This window comes from Mesoplodon bidens, assembly GCF_964165515.1.
Source record: "Mesoplodon bidens genome assembly, chromosome: 16".
Classification (NCBI taxonomy): Eukaryota; Metazoa; Chordata; class Mammalia; order Artiodactyla; family Ziphiidae; genus Mesoplodon; species Mesoplodon bidens.
Window position 1 is genome coordinate 1,250,904 of NC_138173.1, and position 26,960 is coordinate 1,277,863.

Sequence of the window (26,960 nt, forward strand, 5' to 3'; positions counted from 1 at the left end):
TCTGAGGTGGTTTACAATTAGGTAAAAGTAATTTATTCAGTTGCATGAGGTCTTAGTTGTGGCAGGTGGGCTCCTTAGTTGCAGCTCGAGGGCTCCTTAGTTGTGGCTTGCCAGCTCCTTAGCTGTGGCATGCAAACTCTTAGTTGTGGTATGCATGTGGGATCTAGTTCCTGGACCAGGGATCGAACCTGGGCCCCCTGCATTGGGAGCGCAGAGTCTTAATCACTGCACCACCAGGGAAGTCCCATAATTAGGTAAAAGTCTTAATTCAGGGGGAGGCAGGCTCGTGCGTGGGAGTCCATGTGGGCACCTGTGTGGCAGGGAGCAGTGCGGGGTCGCTGTGGCGGAGTTGCAGCAGCTCCGGTTGCAGGAGGTGGTGGACTCTATGGTGGTAAGTCTGGAGAGAGAACATCCAGAAGATGCAGGGCCTCATGTTCTGGTGCAGCGCCGCCTGCTGTGAGGGCAGCCAGGAGTCCATGCAGCAAGTGCACCAGTGCATTGAGCGCTGCCATGCACCTCTGGCTCAAGCCCAGGCCCTGGTGACCAACGAGTTGGAGAAGTTCCAGGAGCGCCTGGCCCGGTGCACTATGTATTGCAACGACAAAGCCAAAGATTCAATAGATGTGGGGAGTAAATAGCTTCAGGTGAAGCGGCAGGTGGAGAGTTGCATGACCACGTGTGTGGATGGCCACATGAACCTCATCCCAACCATGACCAAGAAGGTGAAGGAGTGTCTCTCATCCATTGGGAAATAGATGTCTGCTACTGGCCATCGGGGCTGAAGGCAGCAATCTATTTAAAAAGAGGAATGGGGGTTTGGGTTTTCTAAGGAAAGTTTATGAATGAGGAAATTAAGGATGGCAGCAAGTTTAAGGGCTATATCACTTGCCTTTGGACACTGGTTCCTTTGTGTTTGAAACCTAGAAAGTGAAAAAAAAACTGGGGCTAAAATTGGGGTCAGAGATAGCAAGGGAGAGTTTTTGTGAGCCTGAATTTCACGTGGCAAGTGCTTATCCTGGCAACAGGGCGTCTCCCTTGTACCAAATCAGAGCCCTCCAAGGTACCAGATTCTCATAGTACACAGATACCAACAGGCTGGCATGCTTATCTGACCTGATTATTATCCAGTACAGTATGAGGAGAGGTGTTCCTATTCGTTGCCAACCTCCTGTTTACCAGAAGGATCACTACCACATTTTCCACAAACTGGAAATAAAACAAAATCCACGAGGTCACTAATTTAGAATGGGAAAGGGGGCTTCTGGGGCTTTGTTTTGCGTGGCTTTGTCTTATATACAAGGGCATGCAGTTACTTTAAGATGTAGTGTTGATAGAGGTACTTTGGATAAAGCTTTGAAAGGGTGCTTGTAGATACTCATTTCTGACCGTCAGGATGTGGATGCGCATTTCTTAAAATTCTCACACGTGACATCTTTCAGCCTGGAGACCCTGCTAAATTATAAGAAGTGCTGTCACTGGTAGGGGAAGCATGTTGCTGCAAATGGCATTATTTCATACTTTTTTATGACTGAGTAGTATTTCATTGTAATTATATACCACATCTTCTTTATGTATTTATTTGTCAGTGGACATTTGGGTTGCTTCCATGTTTTGGCTGTTGTAAATAGTGCTGCTATGAACACTGGGGTGCATGTATCTTTTTGAATTAGAATTTTCTCTGGATATATGTCGAGGAGTGGGATTGTTGGATCATATGGTAACTCTATTTTTAGTTTTTTAAGGCACCTCTATACTGTTTTCCATAGTGGCTGTACCAATTTACATTCCTGCCAACAATGTAAGAGGGTTCCCTTTTCTCCACACCCCTGCAGCATTTATTATTTGTAGACTTTTTAATGGAATGGCCATTCTGACCAGTGTGAGGTGATACCTTATGGTAGTTTTGATTTGCATTTCTCTGATAATTAGCAACGTTGAGCATCTTTTCATGTGCCTATCGGTCATCTGTATATCTTCTTAGGAGAAATGTTTATTTAGGTCTTCTGACCGTTTTTTTTTTTTTTTTTGATTGGGTTGTTTGGTTTTTCTGTTACTGAGTTATTAAGGCTGATTGTATATTTTGGAAATTAAGCCCTTGTTGGTTGCATCATTTGCAAATATTTTCCCCCTGTCCATAGTTTGTCTTTTCGTTTTGTTTATGGTTTCCTTTGCTGTGCAAAAGCTCATAAGTTTGATTAGGTCCCATTTGTTGATTTTTGTTTTTATTTCTATTGCCTTGGGAGACTGACCTAAGAAAACATTGCTACAGTTTATGTTAGAGAATGTTTTGCGTGTGTTCTCTTGTAGGAGCTTTGTGGTGTCCTATCTTAAGTATTTAAGACATTTTGAGTTCATTTTTGTGTATTGTGTGAGGGAGTGCTTTCACTTATTGGTTTACATGTGGCTGTCCAGCTTAACCAACGTCATTTGCCAAAAAGACTGTCTTTTTTCTGTTGTATGTTCTTGCTTTGTCAAAGATTAAATGACTGTAGGTGTGTGGGTTTAATTCTGGGCTCTCCGTTCTGTTCCACTGATGCATATGTCTGTTTTTGTGGCAGTACCACGCTGTTTGATTACTCTAGTTTTGCAGTATTGTTTGAAGCCTGGCAGGGTTATGCCTCCAGCTTTGTTCTTTTTCCTCAGGATTGCTTTGGCAGTTCTGGGTCTTGCATGATTCCATATAAATTTTAGGATTATTTGTTTTAGTTCTGTGAAGAATGTCACGGGTAATTTGATGGTAATTGCATTAAATCTGTAGATTGTGCTTTGGGTAGTATGGCCGTTTTTTTTTTTTTTTTTTTTTTTCTTTTTGCGGTATGCGGGCCTCTCACTGTTGTGGCCCCTCCCGTTGCGGAGCACAGGCTCCGGATGCGCAGGCCCAGCGGCCATGGCTCACGGGCCCAGCCGCTCCGCGGCATATGGGATCCTCCCAGACCGGGGCACGAACCCGTATCCCCTGCATCGGCAGGCGGACTCTCAACCACTGCGCCACCAGGGAGGCCCAGTATGGCCGTTTTAACGATATTAATTCTTCCAATCCAAGAGCATGGTGTATCTTTCAGTTTCTTTAAATTATCTTCAGCTTTCTTTATCAATGTTTTATAGTTCTCAGTGTTAAGTCTTTCACTTCCTTGGTCAGTTTTATTCTAAGTATTTTATTATTTTTGATGCGATTTTAAAAGGGATTTTTTTTACTTTCCCTTTTTGATATTTCATTGTTAGTATAAAGAAATAGTCAATTCCTGAATGTTAATTTTGTATCCTGCTACCTTGCTGAATTTATCAGTTCTAGTGGTTTTTGTGTGGAGTCTTTAGGGTTTTCTACATATAGTATCATGTCATCTGCATAAAATGACAGTTTTATCTCTTCCCTTCCAGTTTGGTTACCTTTTGTTTCTTTTTCTTGTCTGATTGTTGTGGCTAGGACTTCCAATACTATGTTGAATAGAAGTGGTGAGAGTGGCCATTCTTGTCTTATTCCAGGAATCAGCAGAAAGGCTTTCAACTTTTCACCATTGAGTATTATGTTGGCTCTAGGTTTGTCACAAATAGCTTTTATTAAGTACCTTTTTAACTGATTGTTTTTAAGTTAAAGTCTATTGTAATTTTATTCAGACTTTTCGTCTTCTGAAGAGTAGGCGGGTTAGGCTTGAACTGTAAGTAGAGATTTGGTTAGAGGGCTGTGAGGGAAGGAGGGACAAAGACTTGAACCTGTAGCCTTTGAAGGGGTCTTGCTGATAATCCTGCCTTTGCATGAGAATAAATTTATCACAGTTGGAGTTTATAGGTTGCTGTGCTTCAACTTCTCAACAGTGAGGAAGCAGGAATGGGAAAGAACCAAGGCAAACTCATTGTTTGCTTTTGAGTGGGGAGTGATCAGTAAAATAAAATTGGACCCAGAGTTTGATATATTAGCAGCTGTCATTGTTTTATGTCTTTAAGCCCTTAGATTAAGGGTAATGTCAGTGGAGCCAAGAGTGGTTTTAGGTAGCCTGGCATGGGAACTTGGTTTCTAGCGGAGAAATTTTCCATTTCAGAAAAAAATAAGTTTCAGACTAATGGTATTCTGAGCTGGTGTACAGGGCTAGTGGAAAACAGTTCTGCTTTTCTTTTCAAGTGTTGAAAATTAAATACATCACCATATTTCCAACATTGTTATGTTAAGAAGTTCTGGATTGTTGAGAAGAATGAGAAAAAGAGGGGCTAGATTGCTAGGCATTAGGATTCTAGCATCAGAGTCTTAGAATAGCTGTAGTAAATTAGTCTGGTTTGTTTGAACAGTTTAGGTGTGTGATGACACCAAAACTAGGTGATTATTGTACTGTAAGTTTAAGCCTAATTGTACATTCCAGACATTTACTACTTAACCAAAGTAATCTTAAGTTTGAAAGTATATGAAAATTATACAAAATGTGGCAACTGTTTCCTTTATTTTCTCTGATGACAGAAGAAGAAATGAATTTAAACTGCTACATGATTTAATGCCTTTGTGACCAAAAACTTTAAAACACTGGAATGGCTATGGATTCTTTCCTGAAAAAACTCTTCCATGAGTGGAAAAGATAGTATTGATATGAACTTCCTTAAATGAAGCAATGATTTAGGTGATCCCTAAACTTATTTAGCATATGCTGAAGTTTTTTAGCAGACAAGGGGTAAACCAGCAGGTTCTGGAAGCTAGCACTCCTAGAGTTTGCCACTTGTGGCATGTAAGTTATAAGTGACTCCTGGTTTGGGGGTCACAGAAGACAGAAACCCATGACAATAGCATTCTCTGTTGGGGCAGTGGAGGTGCTATTGGAAGTGCTGACTTCCAACGGAGCGGTTCAAGGACGATGACCGAGGGCTGTGAGAGCACAGGAGGGTTCGAGAAGAAGGCAGAGTCCTTGGGCCACATCCTGAGGGGTCCAGCAGCCAGGCTGCAGAGAGTTGGAGAGACAGCCTGGCAGGGAACAAGGGCAAGGGCAAGGTTGCCTTGAACCGTACAGGCAGTTTTCGGACATTTTGTGACGCTTCGTGAAAATTTATTTTACTTACATGTGTTTTTCTCAGGCGTGTTCTAATACCCTTTATTTTCTTATTTACTAACATCTGTTGTCCCCACATCAGGAGGGTCGGGCTTTCTTAATCGGCATTGCCTGACTGTGAGAAAGGTGAGAAAGCTAGAGCACTGGTTATGGGGGCAGCTCACGGAATAGTGACTTTGACTCTGCAGTAAACTGACCTTTTCCAATGAGTCATTTAATTCCCTTCTTCTTTATTTTTAATGTTTTTTTGAAATATTTATTTGGTTGCGCCAGATCTGAGTTGCGGCAGGTGGGCTCCTTAGTTGGGGCATGTGAACTCTTACTTGTGGCTTGCATGTGGGATCTAGTTCCCTGACCAGGGATAGAACCCGGGCCCCCTGCATTGGGAGCGCAGAGTCTCATCCACTGCGCCACCAAGAAAGTCGCTTCATTCCCTTCTGCTCCTTAAACTGTCTGAGAGGCCGTAGAGTTCTAATCAGTAAGCTGCTTTTTCTTATTTTTCGAGGTTTGAAATATTATAGTTGGTCACTAGATTAAGACAGTATGCTTATGACTCATAGTGTATGAAAATATAAGCATCTTTATAAAAATGTCTGAAGTACGTTCTCATATTAACTCTGCGGAATGTTAATCACCTCTTCTTCTGCCTTCCGTTACGGTGGTCTGTGGTCCTATTGTGTCACAGTATTGTCATTAGTGTCAATCTTATCTTGGTAGTCGTCTTGAGGTAAGTATATTTATTATTCTCCTTTTACTGATACAGAAACTGGATCTTGGGAAGTGTCAGTGTAGCCAGCCAGTAGCTCAGCGGTGACTCAGGCCAGGTCATTCTGACAGCACAGCTTGAAGATGGGAGCTGAAAGGATTCCTGGGCTGCTTGTGAAATTTCCTGGATGTTTCTAAGCTTGAGGAGGATAATAACTCAGGACATTTGGAACTAGGACTAGCCAGGAAAACCAAGGATCTATGGGTAGCCATCACCAAAGTACATTTCTTCCTTTGTTCAGGTCCAAGACAGCTTTCTCCAGGAAACATTCTCTCAATCTATTTTTGAGCTCATTAGCCCAATTTTGGTCTGTTTCTTCCTCCACTCTAATTATATCCTTAGAACCCAAGGTCTTTGAAGATGGAAACTGTCTTTAGCTGTATGCCTTCAGAGGGCTCAGTGAATCATTTCATCTCAGTACGAATATTTACGGAGTATTGTGGTCCAGCTCTTTCAGTAGCTGCTGATTGAAGGCCACCTTCAGCTGGACAGAGGCACAGAAGATTGATGGGTTGGCTTGCAGTTGACAGCATCTGGGCACCTGGGCAGCTCAGGGACCTGACTTACAGTCTGGAGCATGATTTGTGCCTCTTCTTTCTTTCTCAGGTTTCTTCATATTACATGGGACAAGGTGGCTGGCTGCTTTGGGGCCACACCCTTGGCCAAGTTGGGAAGAAGAGAATCTTCTCCAGTGGCCCCACTTAGAAAAGTCCTGGAGAGGGCCTCTGACTGCCTCAACTTGGGTCCCATGGCATCCTTGGACCAGTTACTATGGCCAGGCTGATGTCCTATGATTATCCTTGGCCAGGTTGGGCACCCAAAACTGTGGTGGTGGGAGTGTGTTTTGTCACTAGAAATGTGGATGGATGAGAAGGCTGGGTAGTGAAGTTGCCCTGTAAGCACCTGCTCTGTGGCTGAGTAAACACTGTGGAGAGAGAAATACACATGTTCTAGAGAGCTGTGGCAGGTATTGTTTATGAGGTTAAGTAGATGAAATGGACATGAGTTTAACGCAGCCTGAGGGCTGTGTTTACCCTTAGGTTTATACTTACTGACTTATTTACTTTAGATATTTTAGATTTTGTGACAGGTGTGGTAATAGTCAAGACATTTGCATATTCATTCAAGAGTCATTTAGCGAGTACCTCAGTGGGGAGTGCTGTGCACTGGGGATAAGATGAAGAGGCATGAGACTCCTGCCCTCAGAAGCTCTTATTCTAGGGAAAGGAGTAGATGGGGCAGGAAACAGGCTGTTGTCCCAGAGGGAGGGATTAAGCGGAGGCATTGAGGGATGTTTCATGGAAAAGATGGGCCGGGATCCGTGGCAGAGTTGGAGAGACTCAAAGAAGAGGAGAGGTGATTTCTGGCGAAGAGTTCCATGGATGCAGGTGTGGTGTTGGAAATGCTCCACTTGGCAGCAGCAAGGGGAGTAGAACAGATTGGCTGGGGAAGCAGAAGCGGAGGCTGAAGAGTGCTGTTGAAGGCCAGGATAGTAGGTATCAGAACTTGGGCTCAGGCCCTCGCGTCAGTGAATTTGTGGGAGGGTCTCTGTTGCCACTGCCTGAGCTGCTGGAGGGCAAAGTCTTTCTTGCTCGTCTTGTATCCCTGGGGCCTGGCAGAGTGTCTGCCTGCAGTGGGCACTCAGTACATGTTTACTGACAGACTGAAGATGAGGACATTAGAATTCTGTCTTTTATGTTAAGTTGGAGGGTTCTAGTCCCTAAAGAGTCTGAGTATGGATGAACTCCAGAGAAGCAGAGGACAAGTCAGATGCAACCAAAGCAGTGAGTGACAGGCCTGAGAGACGTTCTGTTGCCAGAGAGAAGGAAAAAACACATGCGCAATAAACTTGATAGGCCAGGCTCTGAGCATCACAGCGCCTACCGACTAGCTGACGTGGTTAAAACTTTACATCTGTTCCTCATATTTGACAGGAACAGATTTGAGAGCCACTGAATCATTGTCTCTGCTTAATGTAGATCAATTTCTGGGTGAAAGAGGGTTGACATCCTTCAAGTATGTGGCTAGAGCCATTGGGATACATTGGGATACATATATTATTCAGATACCCAAGGAAACTTCCTTTTTGGATTGTTAGACGTCTGATTTGTTCCCCAAATTTATTACATGATATCCAAAACAATATTTAGAAATTTTCACTTCTTTCCAAGGGGAGTATCCCACAGATGTATAGTGGAATGCATTTGGTTTTACAGGGAGTAAAGTTTCAAACTGAGGAAATAAACTACATAAGCACGGTGTCCTTGAGAAACGAAAACTTGAGCAGAGTGCCAAGAAGAAGGAGAAGTGGTCTCTGAGGGGCTGACGTGGATGGTAAAGCAGTGAAGCAGAGTTTAACCGTTCTGTGTTTTAATTGGTTGCTTTTTTCTGAAGTATGGTCTATTCAGAGTACAGTCAATCCTCACTTTTCAAAGATTCTGTATTTATGAAATCGCCTACTTGCTCAAATTTATTTGTAGTCCCCAAATCAGTGCTCTTGGTGCTTTTATAGTCATTTGCAGGCATATGTAGAGCAGGGAAAATTTTGAGTCACCTGACACCTATGTTTCCAACCGAGGTCCAAGGCCCCACTCTGTCTGCTTGTTCTAGCTCTCACACTCTCAGCAAGGGCCCTTTTCTTGGTCTTTTTAGTGCCACGTTTTTCACATTTTTGTGCATTGTGTTGGTGATGTCACTGTTTAAAATGGCCCCCAAGCATAGTGCTGAAGTGCTGTCTAGTGTTCCTAAGTGCAGGACATCTGTGATGTGCATTATGGAGAAAGTATGTGTGTTAGATAAGCTTTGTTCAGGCATGAGTTATAGTGCTGTTGGCCATGAGTTCAATGTTAATGAATAAGCTATATATATTAAATAAGGTGTCTTTAATCAGAAACACACAAAAAGTAAGGTTTCACATTGACAGGAACTACGCTGTATTCCCCGAGGAGCAATGGTTCAGTATTTGCCAATTCGTTGTTTTTGGCGACTTTATAGAACATTAACTACTTTGAATAAGGAGAATTGACTGTATTTGTTTCCTATTCTTCTTCCTGGCATCAACCTGGGCTTATATATTTATTTTGTGTGTGTGGCGGGGGCGGGATAACTTTTTATTTTGACAAAATTTCAAACTTACAGGAAACTTGCAAGAATAACATAATGAGGTTCTTTCTAGTGGAACTATAAGTGGGTTAATAGTGTCCCCTGCAAAATTCATGTCCAACTGGAACTTCAAACTTACAGGAAACTTGCAAGAATAACATAATGAGGTTCTTTCTAGTGGAACTATAAGTGGGTTAATAGTGTCCCCTGCAAAATTCATGTCCAACTGGAACTTCAGAATATGACCTTATTTGGAGGTGGGTGTTTGAAGATGTAATTAGTTACTATGAAGTCATACTGCATTAGGGTGGGCCCTAAATCCAGTGACTGGTGTCCTTATAAGAAGCGGAGAGGACACACAGAGATACACACAGGAGAGAATACCATGTGATGATGGAGGTGGAGATTGGTGTGATGCAGCTACAAGCCAAGGAATGCCAAGGATTGCTTAGAGCCACCAGAAACTAGAAAGGGACAAGGAAAGATTCTTCCCTAGAGCCCCCAGAGGGACTAACACGTTCATTTTTGGACTTGAAGCCTCTAGAATTGTGAGAATAAATCTGTTGTCTCAAGCCACTGAGTTTGTGGTAACTTGCTTTGTCAAACCCTAGGAAACTAGTACAGTAACCCTTTATTCTGATTCACCAATTTGTTATTATTGGTCTCTCTGTTTCTCTTCCTCTACATGTGTATATCTATTTTTTTTCTGTACTATTTCAGAGTAATTGAGAGACATAGTGAACCTGTACCCCAAAATGTTTATGTCCTGGGTTAAGGACAGCCCTTACATAAGCGTAGTATAATTACAAAACTAGGAAATTAAAAATTGATGAAATACTGTTACCTAATCAGTCATTTATGCTCAAATTTTATCAGTTGCCTAATAATGATCTGTTTTCCCTGGTCTAAGATCCAGTCCAGGATCATACGTTCATTTTCTTTTCATACCTCCTTAGCCCTTAAGAATCTGGGATAGTTCCTCAGACTTTCTTTGTGTTTCTTGACCTTGCCATTGTTGAGGTGTATAGGCCAGTTATTGTGGGCTTGTCTGATATTTTCTCTGTTTAGATTTAGGGTATGCATTTTTGGTAGTAATACTGTGGAGGTTGTCTTGTATTCTGGTTGTTGCCTCATACTAAGAAGCATTTGATGCTGGTTTACATCAACATTCATGACTTGATTAAGATGGTGTCTGACAGGTTTCTCCACTGTAAAGTTACTGTTTTTACCTTTGGAATTAATAAGTAATTTTGGGGGAGTCATTTTGTGATCATGTATATATCCTCTTCATCCTCAAACTTTTACCCACTAGTTTTAGCATTCATTGATAATTTTCTAAATCCGTCATTTATTTATTTGTTTATATCAATGTAGACTTACAGTCTTATTTTATTCAGTAGGTTATAATCCTTTACTGTCATTATTTATTTGATGCTGGAATGCCCCACATTTGGCCAGTGAGAGCCCCTTCATTCAGGCTCATGTGTCCTTTTTACATGTTCTCATTATTCCTTGGGCACGTTCTCACTCTCTGGCTCAAGATATTTCAGGCTCATTTTGTCCTTCCCTGTCCCATCCCTGTATCACCCACTTGGTTAAAGAGCCGACCTGGGCTGATTTAATGTATTAAAGAGGTATTCTGGAGTTAAAAAAAAAAAAGTGTGTGTGTGTGTGTGTGTGTGTGTGTGTGTGGACTCTGAGTAGGCCAAATGATATTTTCCAATTTCTTTACTGTTCTAGATAACTAAGTGAGCTTTCTCAGAGCTGTCAGATAACTGAATCCTGACAGGTGTATGTGGAGGTTAGCACCTTCTTGAGAAAAGATGCCTCTTCCTCTTGCAGTCCTGCCCCACCATAGGAATTTCTGCATGAGAAGGAACATGCTTAGACCTGTTAAGTATTAAAATACCATCTATGTTATGGCTGGATTTATTTTTATGAATTTGTTCCCTTCTTCCTAGTTAAGAAAGTTTTAATGGTATATTTTAATCTTAATTTATTTTTTTTTAAGTACAGTGGCATTGGATAAGGGATTTTATTTCTGATTAGGTGGTCAGCTCATAGTAGTTGACCTGAATTTGATTCCCAATACAAATCTAAAATTTTCCTTAAAATAAAATGCAAATTAAAAAACTTATAAAGTGAGTATTTGTCTGTCATAGACATTTAAAAAAACAAAACAGGGCTTCCCTGGTGGCACAGTGGTTGAGAGTCTGCCTGCCAATGCGGGGAAAACGGGTTCGAGCCCTGGTCTGGGAAGATCCCACATGCTGCGGAGCAACTAGGCCGGTGAGCCACAGCTACTGAGCGTGTGCGTCTGGAGCCTGTGCTCCGCAAAGAGAGGCCGTGGCAGTGAGAGGCCCGCGCACTGCGATGAAGAGTGGCTCCCACTCGCCGCAACGGCAGAAAGCCCTCGCACAGAAATGAAGACCCAACACAGCCAAACATAATTTAAAAAACAAAACAAAACAAAACAAAAAAACAAAACAAAATAGCTTGAGGAAAGAAGTCAGTGTTGTCACTCTTGCTGGATATAAACTCCTTGGCTCCTTTGGGTCTTCTAGGGTGGAGCCCTTGCCCTTTCTATTTCTGGTGCATTCTCAGGCTGCCTGCTCCCCTTCCTGGTGAACACCAGATGTCTGTGCTCAGTCCTCCTTTGCTCCCTTGCTTCTCTCAGGTTCTTTCCTCTCAGATATGATACCATGCAGAACTTCGGAGTATTCATTGTTTGTCCTCACACGCTTGTATTTTGGAGTTTGTTGTCTAGTTGTGTTGTCCACATGCTTTTGGTTTTGCTATCTCGTGACTCTTTCTTTCTGTGGCGGTTCAGAGACGTTTAAAAACTCTGCCAGTCCTCTCTCGCCTTCTCACTTCCAGGATGACCAAGAAAAGAAGGAACAATGGTCATGCCTAAAAGGGCCACAGACATGTGCAGCCTGTTCGCTGCACAACTGTTCGCGATGTATGCCCAAGGACAAGGCTGTTAAGAAATTCGTCATTTGGAACATAGTAGAGGCCGAAGCTTTCAGTGACATTTCGGAAGCCAGTGTTTTCGATGCGTGTGTGCTTCCCAGACTGTATGTGAAAGTACATAACTGCACGAGTTGTGCCATTCACTGCAAGGCAGTCAGGAATCATTCTCAGAAAGTCTGGAGGGACTAAACACCGTCACCTTGTTTTAGATCTGGGGGTGCTGCCCCACAACCTCCACCAAAGCCCATGTAAGGAGCTAAGTCCTTAAAGACTGAAGAAATACTGTTCTTTGAAAAGACAATAAAATGGAAATTATACTTAAAATAAAATAAAAACTATGCTCTCACCGATGCCATTTCTGGGCTTCCACGGTGTTGTTACTGTATATGTAGTGAAGTTGACTTCACTGTTGTTTTTTTTTCCTTTGAAAACAATTTCTACAGAGAAAAAGAAACTGGGATGTAGAATACCCATCCTTTCCAGGAGAGAGTCCACTGCAGTGCAGACGAGCAGGTCTCAGGACCGTGGGGGCAGAAGCTTCCCTCTCTGAAGCATGGCTCAGGTGTGGAGAAGGATTTCAGGAGACTCCTGAGACTCTGGTAAAGTCATAATATTTTTTTCCCTGAATGCTGAAGGACAAATCTTAGATTCCTGAGAGTTCGGGCCACTGTAATTATATTTCTTCAGAATTCCTTTCCTTATTTTCTTTCAAAACACTGTAATTGGTGTGTTACTTTTTTCTCCTCATCCTTGAATTCCTTAAAAATTGTGGCATAGCAGTATTCACCTTTTTCTGTCATGCAGAACCTTTGTACTTCTTTGTAAGTGAAGGATACGTACTGAAAATGTTCTCAGAAGATGAAACTGTTGAGCATCCTGCTCTTTAAAAGAAGTATATTTATGAAATGCTTATATATTTAGAAACTAATGACAGTGAGATATTCTGGTTAATTTTGGTTTATGTGTCAACTATGAAGTACTCACCATAAGAAGGAGTGCTCACCACTACAGGTTAGACAGCTCAAGGTTGGATAGCTCTCTGTTTAGATTCTGGAAAAATACAAAAATGCACTATAAGTATTTGCTTGGGGAATACTTGTTGGTAAATAAAGGAAAACAGGAATATGTTAAAGGGGTGTAGTATAAATTCTTGAATATTTTATGTAATATTGTTGGTTTTTAGCCCTTGTCACATAAACTACTACATCATCACTAATTATATTATTGTTATCATTATCTGCCTGCAGTCATTAACAGCTGAAAAGAAGACTACTACAGAAAAACACCTTGAATTATCCTCTGGACCCAAGACAGGTAATTTTTTGTTGATTTCTTGGCAGAAAAGGTATAAGGCTAATATATCCTCCTTTGATTTATTTGCTTTCTTTTAAAAAGAAGTTTACATAGTTTGGGTGGACTATATATTCATGGTTAAGAAAACACCCAAACAATGTAAAAAGGTATTTTTTTGAAAAAATCTCTCATCTTTGTCACCATCCACCCCATTTTTTCTGTGTCGTGTAGGTAATTATTAAAATTTTTTGTCTCTTTCCTGGGTTCACTGTTATCAACAGAGCCCAGTAGGTAAGCTCAGGTTCATAGCTGCAGGGTTTTAAAAAGAATCTGATTTGGGAAATAAAATCATGATCTATGATATAAGGACTATACTCCTTAGTCAATGAAATTCTTACTTGGCAAATTAGTTAGGGAAGGCTTTCAGTTACAAATAGTAGGAAGTTGTATTGGAGTGTTTGAAGAGATGGGTTGAATTTATCCCCTGCAACAAGAAGGCCAGGGGGCCAGACTCATTTTGAGTTCTGCTGCCTTATTGTAGGGTTTGTTTTTGCAGTTGTGAGGTAGAAGCTGAATTGTCCAGGCTCAATTCTCAGGAAAAGTATAGGCTTGGAGGATTTTCTCCAAATGAACATTTCCTCTGACAAGGAGTACTCTCCCTAGGACCTCTACCTTTGGCCAGAACCTGTTACATAGGGTCACCTCCACTAAAGAGACAACAGTGAAATTGAGGATTTTAAAACATGTGTGTTGCTGCTCAAAGAAAATTGGGATTTTGTTAGTAAGGAAGAAGAGGGAGTGGATATCAGGGAGGCCACTGGTTCTGCTGCTATACTCAGTTACCCTCTGGGCAGGAAGGGTGAGGGCTTGAGACTTCAGGGATCTCATCTGACCCTGAAGTGGCCTGACTGTATCTTGACTGTGGGGTCTTGAGATAGCAAGCTAAACATGCTGAGCCTCAGTTTCTGCATCTGGAAAATAAGCCTAAGAATTGTGTACCTCATTGTGTTATTGTGAGTTAAAAAAAAAAAACAAACCCCTAGTTCAAAGGTTTACACTTAGTAGGTGCTTAATGGCACCAATTGCTGTTATGTTTGATGGCAAAGAAAGCTATGTGAGAGCCTGCTCAGAGTCCTGCGGAGTGGGGAAGCTTTCTGTGAATAAGAGACTAAACACTTTAAGCTATATTATTCACTAACATTTAAGGGGGTTCTTTTTATGCAATTGAAGAATAAAATTCCCCTAATTTTTTTGATTCATAAAATGCTGTATTATAAAATATCATAGTCTTCTGATGGCACTACAGAATTTAATTTTTAATATTATTAGTGCTGAATGTTGTGATTTTCAAAGATCAATTTAATTCTGATTTCTAAACTGTCATAATGTATGGAAAGAATAGTATAGTTGATCCTTGAATGACTGACATGGGGGGCTGGGGCGCTGACCCTCCACACAGTCAAAAATACGCCTGTAACTAACTTCATAGTCAGCTCTCCTTATCCGCAGTTCTGCATCAGCGGATTCAACCTACTGCGGGCCGTGCCGTACCGTAGTACATGTTTATCGAAAAAAATCTGTGTGTAAGTGGATCTGCGCACTTCAAACCTGTGTTGTTCAAGGGTCGACTAACTGTTATTTTCTTTTACAAATGTGGCCTCTATCTTTTTTTGGAGACTTAAAATTGGTGTAGTCAAATTTACCTTGGGGAGAGAAAGAACTATTAAATAAGCTGCTACCTTGTATTTAATCTCAAAAGGCTCTTTTGAGATGATTTCCCACGCCGATATATTCAACCTAAAACCTACTCTGCAGTGCTGTCTGTTCTGTGGAATGATCAGTAGATTCTCATGGGCCAAAAGAGCTTGTATCCATGTGTAAGTAATTTATTTACAGCATAAGCAGGTTGTTAAGAACAGAAAGTATTGTTAATAATTTAACGGAAGCTTACAAATAGAAATTGATAGACAAGGGGACTCAAGGCATTTCCTAGAACTGGTTCAGTTTAAAAACAGTAACTTCTAACATATTAGTTTAAGACAGGCTATTAACAAAACTTCTAGGATGTGGAAGTAATATTTTTATGAGAGCTGGGAAGCAGAAGTGGGGGAACATACTTTTGCAAAGTGTGCAAAAAAGGGGGAGACTCCATTTCCTTGTTTCCACATCTCTGTTTCCTTACCTGTAAGGCACTGAGAACCAGAGAAGGAAGGGGGAGGAAATGGAGGAGAAGGGAAGGGGTGAGAGAAGTGAGCAAATGAATGTTGGCAAAGGATCTTGCCAGAAGGTTTGAGGGACGTGGAAGAAGATATAAACTTGAAATGAAAAGAGGCTGGAACCTTTGTAGTTAGTGATTTTCTTTAAAAGGCAGAACTTTAAATAAGTGTATTTACCAAGCAAAATGAAACTATGTAATAAAAAGAAGATAGTGTTTATTTTTTTTCTTGAAATACCCTGCAAAATGTGTTCTCAAAATCTTTATTCGTTATGGAGTCAGAAACTCCTTGAGAAGCATTAGTAAATTTTTATGTATGTATTTATTTTATTATTAGTTTTAAAAGTGTCTAGTCAGGTCTTCTGCCCATTTTTTAAAAAAATCTTTATTTTTTTACTGTTATATCTCTTTTTGGCTGCATCAGGTCTTAGTTGTGGCACGTGGGCTCTTCGTTGTGGCACGTGGCCTTCTCTGCAGTGTGGCGTGTGGGTTAGAGTCCGTGGTGTCTGTAGTTTGCGGCATGCAGGCTCTCTCATTGAGGTCCGCGAGCTCAGTGGTTGTGGCACGTGGGCTTAGCTGCCCCACGGCATGTGGGAATCTTAGTTCCCCAGCCAGGGATCAAACCTGCGTCCCCTGCATTGGAAGGCAGATTCTTTACCACTGGACCACCAGGGAAGTCCCGCATTGGTAAATTTTTAAATTATTATTTCTTGATGTGCTTTTCTCCCTGTTGGACCATAGATTTTTTTCAGGGCAGACCCTCTATTGCTCATCTTTATATCTTAGGTGGCTAGGGCTAGGATATGGCTAGGGCTGCCATAATAAAATGCTACAAACTGGGTGTTTTTTTTTTTTTTTTTTTTGCGGTACGCGGGCCTCTCACTGTTGTGGCGTCTCCCATTGCGGAGCACAGGCTCCGGACGCGCAGGCTCAGCGGCCATGGCTCACTGGCCCAGCCACTCCGCGGCATGTGGGATCTTCCCAGACCGGGGCACAAACCCGTGTCCCCTGCATCGGCAGGCGGACTCTCAACCACTGCTCCACCAGGGAAGCCCAAAACTGGGTGTTTTTAACAACAAAAACTTCTTATCTTGCAGTTCTGGAGGCTAGAAGTCTGAAGTGAAGGTATTGGCAGGGTTGCTTCCTTCAGGATGTGCTCCAGGCTTCTTGCCTTGACTTGTAGGTGGCTGTCTTCTTCAAGTGTCTCTTTACTGTGTTTTCGCTCTCTGCATGTATGGTTCTGTGTTCAAATTTCTCCTTTTTACAAGGACAGGTGTCACATTGGATTAGGGCCCACACTAATGATATCACTTTAGACCCTTTCTCCAAATAAGGTCACATTCTTAGATGCTGGGGGTTAGAATTTTAACATATGAATGAGTTTTGGGGGGATACAATTCAGCCTATAACACCAAGTCCTAGCATAGTGCCTAGCACACATTGGTCACCCAGAAATGTTTATAAATACATGGTAACTATTCTCATAGTCTGGCTGATGTTGTTCCTGGAATTTCATTGGAATGAACCTTGATTTCAGGAGCCACCTCTTTTCAGCAAATAAAATGAGTTACTGAGTAATAAATTCCTGGTAGAGGTTAACTATATAAATTATACAGTTAGGTGCCTATAATTTATAGGTTTATGAATTCATTATATAATCTGAAAATAGTGATAACTTTGCTTCCTGTCTTAGACCATTCAGGCTGCTATTGTATATAAGAAAAATACTGTAGACTGGGTGGCTTATAAACAAAAGAAATTTATTTCTCACAGTTCTGGAGGCGGAAAGTCAGGACATTGATCTAGTGTCTGGCGAGGACTCGCTTCCTCGTTCATAGCACCTCCCTGCTGCATCCTCATAGGGTAGAAGAGGCTGGGGATCTCTCTGGGGCTTCTTTTGTAGGGCACTAATTCCATTCATGAGGGCTCCACCCTCATGACCTAATTACCCCCTAAAGGCCACACCTCTTAATACCATAACACTGGGATTTGGCTTCAATATGTGAGTTTTAGGGGAACACAAACATTGAGTCTGTAGCATTCTACTTTTTCCTTTTTGATTTACTTGTCCAGATGCATAATAATGAAAAAGATTGATAATGTCTTTGGCAAGTAAGTACACAGCTTAGTTTTATTAGCTCTTTAAATCAATATGGGTTCTTAGGTTATTGTGAATAGTTTATATTTAATTTTTTATTTTGAAGGATAGACAACTTTAGTAATTCTAGATGTTCATGGAACAACTATTATCTCAAAATAAGTTTCATTAATCAAAGAAGTTTGCTGGTAAGTATTTTAAGCAAACTGCTCTTACCAGGGCTCCTAGTATGGCAAAGGAAGCACACAGAAGCATTCCTATTACAGATAATTATTGGTGTAGTTTGTTTTGTGTTTTTGGTTTTCCTAATGGCTTGATGAAATATTCTATGAAGTTTTATAGTTTTGTAATTATTTGAAGGTTATTTTTGAGTTTTCATTTGTGCTCCAGTCATTTTCCTTGTCTTTTATGACTTTTCTCAATCAGTTTGACTTCTTTTTCTTCTTGTAATTTGGCTTTAATTCAAAGAATCTTAGCCAGGTTGCACATAGACCTTCAGTTCGGAAGATTTGAAGTAAGACATTGCTTTCACTATCATCAGAATTTTGTATATTTGTGACTTCAGCAAAGTAACATGTATAAAACCTCATTTTGATCAATAACCGTATCAATTGGCCATTTTTATATTTTCCCTTTTTCTTTTGCAGAACCTACCACATCTAAGAGTACCAGTGGGCTTACAGCTATAACATGGAGTTCCAGTGGAAGTGATCTGTCAGATGAAGATAAAACAATTTTTAAATCACAGAGAGAGAATGGACATGGTTCTAGAATGGGCAGGTTTTATAGCAGGAATATTTTCTCTCCAGAAGATGGGGCCAGTGAAGGTAAATTGATAATTTTGTAAGAAATTTAGTTTCTGTTATAGATTGGGTTTTAATAATGAAAGAAAGTTACACTCCTTTTCTAATATTGATACTTAGCATTTAAAAAAATATTACTGAGTCCCAGCCTCCCAGCCTTTTAGAAACATTTTCTCATAATATTTATCACAATAACTCTAAGAGATAAGTATTACCAGTATTATTTTTACAGTTAACAACTTAGGCTTGAACATGTTAGAACTGGTTGGATTCCACTTTGGGTCTCTTTGACCAAGCCAGTTCTCTAAAGTACAGGTACACAATAGAGATATTGCAGGTTTGGTTCCCAACCACCGCAATAAAGTGAACGTTGCAGCAAACCGAGTCACATGAATGTTTGGGTTCGCAGTGCACATACAAGTTATGTTTACGTACTACTGTAGTCTGTTAAGTGTGCAGCAGCATTATATCTAAAAAGAAATGTACGTACCCTAATTAAAAGATGCTTTATTGAAGGAAAAATGCTAACCGTCATCGGAGCCTTGATTCAGCAAGTCGTGTATTTTTGCTGGTGGAGGATCTCACTTCAGTGTTGATGGCTACTCACTGAAGGCGGCTGGGGTTGGTGTGGCAGTTTCTTGAAATGAGGCAACAATGAAGTTTGCTGCATCGATCGACTCTTTCTTTCATAAACGATTTCTCTGGAGCTTGCAATGCTGCTCGATAGCATTTTAGCCACAGGAGAACTTCTTTCCAAATTGAAGTCAGTCCTCTCAAACCTTGCTGCTACTTTATCAACTAAGTTTTTGTAATGTTCTAAATCCTTTGTTGCCATTTCAACAGTCTTCACAGCCTCTTCACCAGGAGGAGATTCCATCTCAAGAAATCACTTGCTTTGGGCATTCCTAAGCAGCAGCTCCTCACTTGTTAAGAGTTTTATCCTGAGATTGCAGCAATTCAGTCACATCTTCAGGCTCCACTTCTAGTTCTACTTCTCTTGTCATTTTCACCACATCTGCAGTCCTTCCTCCACTGAAGTCTTGAACCCCTCAAAGTCATCCATGAGGGTCAGAATCCACTTCTTCCAAACTCCTGTTACTGTGGATATTTTGACCTCTTCCCATTGAATGAATCACAGATGTTCTTTTTTTTTTTTTTTTTTTTGGCGATACGTGGGCCTCTCACTGTTGGGGCCTCTCCTGTTGCGGAGCACAGGCTCCGGACGCGCAGGCTCAGCGGCCATGGCTCACGGGCCTAGCCGCTCCACGGCATGTGGGATCTTCCCAGACCAGGGCACGAACCTGTGTCCCCTGCATCGGCCGGTGGACTCTCAACCACTGTGCCACCAGGGAAGCCCCGCAGATGTTCTTAATGGCATCTAGAATGGAGAATCCTTTTCAGAAGGTTTTCAGGTGACTTTGCCCAGATCCATCAGAGGAATCACTGTCAATAGCAGCTATAGCCTTGCAAAATGAACTTCTTAAATAATAAGACTAGAAAGTTAAAATTATTCCTTGATCCATGGGCTGCAGAGTGGATGTTGTGTTAGCAGGCGTGAAAACAACATCCATTCCATTGTACAACATCTTCATCAGAGCTGTTGGGTGACCAGGTGCATTGTCAATGAATATTAATATTTTGAGAGGAATCATTTTTTCTGAGGAGTAGGTCTCAACAGTGGGTTTAAAATATTCAGATGTGCTGTCATCCAGACTTTGTTGTTCTGTTTACAGAGCACAGGCAGAGTAGATTTAGCATATTTCTTAAGCGCTCTAGGATTTTCAGAATGGTCGATGCGCATTGGATCTACTTCAGGTCACCAGCTGTTTTAGCCTGTAACAAGACAGTCAGTCTGTCCTTTGTAGCTTTGAAGCCAGGCATTGACTTCTCCTCTTCAGCTACGAAAGTCCTAGATGGCATCTTCTTCTCGTAGAAGGCTGTTTCATCTGCACTGAAAATCTGTTGTTCATTGTAGCCACCATCATGAATTCTCTTTGCTAGCTCATCTGGATGACCTGGTGCAGCTTCTGCATCAGCACTCACTGCTTGACCTTGCACTTTGATGTCATGGAGATGACTTCCCTCCTTCAGCCTCATGAACCGACCTCTGCCAGCTTTAAAAGGTGCTGTCTTCTGCACCTTCCTCACCTGTATCAGCCTTCGTAGAACTGAGGAGAGTTAGGACCTTGCTCTGGATTAGGCTTTGGGTTAAGGGAATGTTGTTTCTGGTTTGATCTTCTATCCAGACCATTAAAACTTTCTCCATATCAACAATAATGCTGCAGAAACTCTAGAAGAATACAAAAACAACTAATAGAAGTAGTTACCTGAGAATTGGGGTAGGGGTAAGAGTTGGGAGAAATGGGATGTTTATAGATAAGAGTAGGAGTATACTTTCTGCTGTCTTTTAATATATTTTAAAATTGTTGAACAACATGGATCATTTAAAACTGTTGAGGAAGAATAGATGTCAAACACATTAAAGATATTTAAAATTAAAATTGTATTTTTTAGATGATCTCCAGGTTATTGACTGGGAGATAGACAGTGACAGGGAAGATACATGTGATGAATTTGAAGACCCTGAGAGTGTGGCGGAAATATCTGACCGTGCTTCTTGTACAAGCAGTCGTTCTTTGACACCTCCAGAGACTCTACCTGAACTTCCTAAGGTAAGAATGAATTGTTTCCAACTTTCCATTCTGTTTATGGCATTTGTTAGTCACCGCCTTTGGTGTTTTGTTTGCAACTCCTTCCTCAGGGACTACCACTTTTGACTCTGTGGATTATTTTGTTCTTTACCTCCTTTTCTCTAAATAAAATGCTTGTAATGTGCTTTTTTAAAAAATATATATTTATTTTACTTTTGGCTGCCTTGGGTCTTAGTTGCGGCATGTGAGATCTTTTGTTGTGGCGCACCGGCTTCTCTCTGGTTGTGGCGTGCGGGCTCCAGAGTGCATGGGCTCTGTAGTTGTGGCGTGCAGGCTCACTAGTTGCGGCTCGCGGGCTTTAGTTGCCCCGCGGCATATGGGATCTTAGTTCCCTGACCAGGGATCAAACCCGTGTCCCCTGCATTGGAAGGCAGATTGTTAACCATTGGACCACCAGGGAAGTCCCTGTAATGTGCTTTTAAACATGGATAAATACTGAGTACTTCTCTCCTCACCCACTCTCACCTCTGCTACACATGGGACTTTCCCATCCCTCTGTTCCCCCAGGACAGATGTCTCATGGTCTGGTTACATTAGATTCAGCATTATGCAATTCTGAATAATAATATTCATAACAAGACAACTGTTAATTGTGATTTTCCTTCCCAACTTTTCGTTTTTGTTGGAGTTAATCATTTGGGTTTTTGTTTGCCTAGTTTTACTTATCATGAATAAAACTCTTAATTTTACTTATCATGAATAAAACTCTAATTTTTCACCATTGTTCAGTTCTTCCATTAAGATTTTCAGACATAGTAGGCATTCTATTAGTTCTTTAAAAAAAGTTTAAAAAATATTTTATTGAAGTATAGTTGATTTACAGTGTTGTGTTAATTTCTGCTGTATAGCAAAGTGATTCAGTTATATGTATTCTTTTTCATGTTCTTTTCCATTATGGTTTATCACAAGATATTGAATAGAGTTCCCTGTGCTCTATAGTAGGACCTTGTTGTTTATCCATCCTATATGTAATAGTTTGCACCTGCTAATCCCAAACTCCCAATCCTTCCCTCCCCCACCCTCCCCCTTGGCAACCACAGGTCTGTCCTCTATGTTTGTGAGTCTGTTTCTGTTTTGTAGATATGTTCATTTGTGTCATAGTTTGGATTCCACCTATAAGTGGTACCATATGGTATTTGTCTTTGTGTGACTTACTTCACTTAGCATGATAATCTCTAGGTCCATCCATGTAGCTGCAAATGGCATTATTTCATTCTTTCTTATGGCTGAGTAGTATTCCATTGTAATTATATACCACATCTTCTTTATCCTTTCAGCATTCTATTCGTTTTGTTTTTATGGAGAACTGTTTCCCACAACCTCCTAGCCGCTCTGATTTCAACTCAGAGTCCTCTGTGCTTTGTGAATGTAGCCACCCTTGAGTCACCGTTCACAATCTTTTTGGGGAATTCCCTTCACCTCGCTCCTGCATGGAGCAACTTTATCCTGGATTCCTCTTTCTCGGTTGTTACTCTCATTTTGATTGAGCACATCTTCCGGTAGCTTCCAAGAAAGGATTTATGGAAGATAATTTTTTGAGACTTGTCATGTCAGAAGATGCATTCATCACACTTTAATGTGTGATTGAAAATTTATATAGAATTTTAGATTTGAAATTTTTTTTCTTTAGAATTTTGAAGGCATTGCTTCATTGTCTTCTAGTTCCAGAGTTGCTATCAAGAAGCCTGAAGCTCTTCTCACTCTTGATCTTTTAAGTTTTTCTTATTGCTTGTTTTAAACTGATTGATTGTGATATGCCTAGGTGTGGTTTTCTGCTTGGAGTTTGTCAAGCTTCTTGGATCTGTGGTTTGTCTGGGATCCCCAAGTTCACTTCTGGGTTCAGTGATTTGCTAGGAAGACACTCAGAACTTAGCATACAGTCATGCTCACAGCTATGATTTATTACAGTGAAAAGATACAAAAGTAAAATCAGCACTCTTCCAAGAGTCTTTTTCCAGTGGAGTCATACAGGGGATGCCCAACTGCTCCAGCAGTGAGTTTTGACAGTATATGTGCAGTGTTGTCTGCCGGGGGTGCTCATCGGTGACTCAGTGCCAACGGTTTTTATCAGGGGAGCTCTCTGCCTAACATGTGCCAGAATTTCAGTTTTCAGGACAGAAAACAGGTATTCAACATAAGCCATATTGTTTGCACAGTTTAGGCACAGGGAGATACCCTTATCATTTAGGGAATGATGGGAATCATCCTGAAATCTAAGTTCCCAGAGGTAGGCAAGGACCAACATTGTAAGCAGGGCTTTCTAGGGATACCTGTCTCAGGTCTGCTAAGTTAACTCTCCTCTTCACATGGGTTCAAAGGTTTCATCACATTTGGAGAGTTTTTTGCCTTTATTCAACACTTTTTTTTTCTGACTCCCTTTTCCTTTCCTTCTGTGACTCCAATTATATGTATATTAATTAGGCTCCTTGATGTCGTGTCATGTATTATCGACGTTGTGCTCATTTTTTCCCTTCTCTGTTTCATTTTGAGTGGTTTCTATTGCTATACCTTCAAGTTTGATAATCTTTTCTTCCTGTAGTGTCTAATCTGCTGTTAATACTATCCAGTGTATTTGTCAGCTCTAAAAGTTTGATATGTCATTCTATCTTGTCCATGTCTCTCCTTAACACGATCATACATTTGTCTGTGGTTTTTTTTTTTTTTTTTTTGCGGTACGTGGGCCTCTAAGTGTTGTGGCCTCTCCTGTTGCGGAGGACAGGCTCCAGACGCGCAGGCTCAGCAGCCATGGCTCATGGGCCCAGCCGCTCCGCGGCATGTGGGATCCTCCCAGACCGGGGCACGATCCCGTGTCCCCTGCATCGGCTGGCGGACTCTCAGCCACTGCGCCACCAGGGAAGCCCTTGTCTGTGTTTTGAACGTAAAGAGTATAATAGTTGTTTTAATGGCTTTTTCTGTAAATCTGTCATCTGTGTAATTTCTGTGTCTGTTTCTATTGATTGGTATTTGTTTTCATTATGGGTTGTATTTTTCTGCTTCTTTACATGCCCAGAAATTTTTGAGTAGATACCAAATATTTTGAATTCTATGTTGTTGGGTGCTGTATTTTTAAAAAATTTATTTTAATTTTGGCTTTGTTCTGTGGTGCAGTTACCTGGAAACAGTTTCATCCTTTTAGGTGTTGCTTTATGATTTATTAGGTGGGTCTGGGGAAGTACACAGTCTTATATCCCACTACTGAAGCAAGACCTTCCTGAGGTCTGTGTAATTCTCTGAATTATGTGTTTTTTCCAGTCAGGTTAACAGTTACAGTTTCCTGACCCTGTGTGAATAGTGGGCACTGGTCTTCTAATACTTCCCAATGGTTCTTTTGCTGGTCTAGTGTAGCTTCTTCATATGCACATGCTGATCAGTGCTCTGCTGTATCCTTGAGGGGGATGATTGGGGTTCTCTGTGCAACTCTGGCTTTTCTGGTGCTCTGTGCTGTGAACTCCAGCTACTTGTGTCTCCATGGACTCTCAGCTCTGTCTCTTAACTCAGGGAGCTCCCCAGGCTCCACCTCAGTTCTCCCTCCCTACTGTGTGGTTTGGAAATTCTCTCAAGAAAGTAAGCTGGGGCAATTATAGAGCTCAGTTCGTTGTTTCCCAGCTTTCAGGGGTTAGTGTTCTTCTTGCCTGATGTCCCATTCTTGAAAACCATTGTCTTGAAAACCATTGTTGCAAGTATTTTGTCTCTTTTCTTTTCGTTTCTTTTTGGTTGTTTCAGGCAGGAGGATAAATCCATTCCCTGTTATTCCATCATGGCCATCAACCTGATCTTTCCAGGCAGTCCAGCACATGAAAAGATGCTCATCATCATTAGTCATTAGGGACATGCAAATCAAAACCATAATGAGATACTACTATATACCCATTAGTATGGCTGTTATCCATAAATGGGAAAAAAATGTTGAGGATGTGGAGAAATTGGAACCCTTGTGCACTACTGGTGGGAATGTAAAGTGATGCAGCCACTGTGGAAAACAGTTTGGTGGTTTCTCAAAAGTTAAAAATAGAATTACCATATGACCTAGTATTTTGCTTCTGGACATATACCCAAAAGAATTGAAAGCAGGGACTCAGACACTTGTACATTGATGTTCATAGCAGCATTATTCACAATGGCCAAATGGTGGAAACAACCCAGATATCCATCAACAGATGAACGAATAAACAAAATGTGTGTGTATGTATATTGTCTACTAAAAAAATATTCACAGCATAAAAGTTGAGAGTTATATTTTATTCGGCAGGAGTTTTTAGGACTTCAAGCCTGGGAGGCAGCATGTCAGGTAACCCTGAGAGAACTGCTCCGAGGAGGCGAGGGGGGAGCCTGGTTATATTGGAGTTTTGCAACCAAGGGCAGGTGGTTAGAACGTCAAAAGATTATTTTTAATTAAAGAAAACTAGGTATCTCATGTTAAGGAATTTAACACTTTTCTATGTATGGGAAGATGAAAGAGTCTGGGCACGCTGAAATCGTTCCTTTGATGTATACCTCAGCTGTCTGGGGCCAGTATCCTGTGTTTTCATATCCTGAGTTGCCTCAGAGCTCACCACCTCACCATAGGCTGGTGGCTGCAATCACTGATGACTGTGACATCCTTTGTTTACTGATATTCAGTCGGTATTCCATTTCTGAACATGTATGTATATATATGTATATTTTTGTATATATATCTACATATATATATATGTATGTTACTGAACCAAACTTGGGTCCACTTGCCCACGTGTACTAAAGCCAATCTATTGACACTGGCTTGTGGTGAGGGAAAATACAGTGTTTATTGCATGGCGCCCCAACATGGGGCTGAGCAAGGAGAACAGGTGGCTCATGCTCAAAAGACCCAGACTCCCCAAAGGCTTTCGGGGAAAAGTTCTTAAAGACAGGGTGAGCGAGAGGGTTGCAGGGTGCCTGATCAGCTTGTGGACATTTTTCTGATTGGTTGGTGGTAAAGTAATCAGGAGTCACATCAACCTTCTGGTTCCATCCAGTCTGGGGCCTGTGTGCTTATGGTCAGCATGCAGCTCACTTATTCCACCTGGTGGGGGTTTCAGTGTCAGCAGAACAGCTTAAGGACATGGCTCAGCATGTTATCTATAGCTGTTGTGGAAGAACTAAAGGCCCTTCACTTTGTTTAATGGCTAAACTATTATTATTTTATCTTGCTTGACTGTTTTGCTTTGTTTCTCCGTTATCTCACATCTCAAATTAAATTTGTTCTTTGGAACTTGGGGAAGTCCTAGGAGGCTAAAGCTTTCCTACAAACAAGAGGCAGGGTACTCAGCAGGGTCCTGCTCTGTTTCGCGTACAGCAGGCTATTATTCAGCATTCAAAAGGAATGAAATTTTGATACATGGTACAATGTGGATGAAACTTGAAAACATTAAGGTATGTAAATTTTTAAAATTTTTTAATTTTTTTCGCGGTACGTGGGCCTCTCACCTTTGCGGCCTCTCCCGTGGCGGAGCACAGGCTCCGGACGCACAGGCCCAGCGGCCATGGCTCACGGGCCCAGCCACTCCGCGGCATGTGGGTTCCTCCCGGACCGGGGCACGAACCCGCGTCCCCTGCATCGGCAGGCGGACTCCCAACCGCTGTGCCACCAGGGAAGCCCCATGTAAATTTTTTTCTTGGCTTGTTTTTAGGGGAAATATTCTGTCACTTAAGGATATACTTCTCCTTTGAAAGCTGCTGTAAATAACCACTTCTGAAGGACTGTAATGCTGCATGGTAGAGATGCCGGGTGGTAAACTGAGAGTATTTACTAACTCAGCAACCTCTTGCATACAGGTTTTGTAGTGCTTGCAATTCAAGTTTATACCTTGTTAAAATGACAAATTACGGTAGGACACATACGTTTCAGGGTTGCTCTTGAATAATAGAGTTGAGTTATAAGAAGTGAGTGGCAAGCCTCCATAGTTCTCCAAAATGTGAACAGTGTGTCTCTGGGTGGTAGGATTATTGGAGAA

General features: G+C 41.3%; 1 protein-coding gene and 2 pseudogenes across 4 annotated transcripts in view; all 3 read left to right on the plus strand.

Annotated features, from left to right (window-relative positions):
- Window positions 1-26,960, plus strand: part of SPIDR (scaffold protein involved in DNA repair) — a 337,315-nt gene that overhangs the window by 13,319 nt on the left and 297,036 nt on the right. For both annotated transcript variants that reach the window (XM_081258205.1, XM_081258206.1), the window contains exons 2-5: window positions 12,312-12,467; window positions 13,116-13,182; window positions 18,122-18,301; window positions 20,792-20,949. In XM_081258205.1, the coding sequence (XP_081114331.1) occupies window positions 12,312-12,467; window positions 13,116-13,182; window positions 18,122-18,301; window positions 20,792-20,949 (561 nt within the window). The remainder of the gene's footprint in view (window positions 1-12,311; window positions 12,468-13,115; window positions 13,183-18,121; window positions 18,302-20,791; window positions 20,950-26,960) is intronic.
- Window positions 180-2,322, plus strand: LOC308629885 (protein FAM136A-like; annotated as a pseudogene). Its single transcript has one exon. The product of its transcript is annotated as a protein FAM136A-like (transcript).
- Window positions 11,166-12,303, plus strand: LOC308629886 (small ribosomal subunit protein eS26-like; annotated as a pseudogene). Its single transcript has one exon. The product of its transcript is annotated as a small ribosomal subunit protein eS26-like (transcript).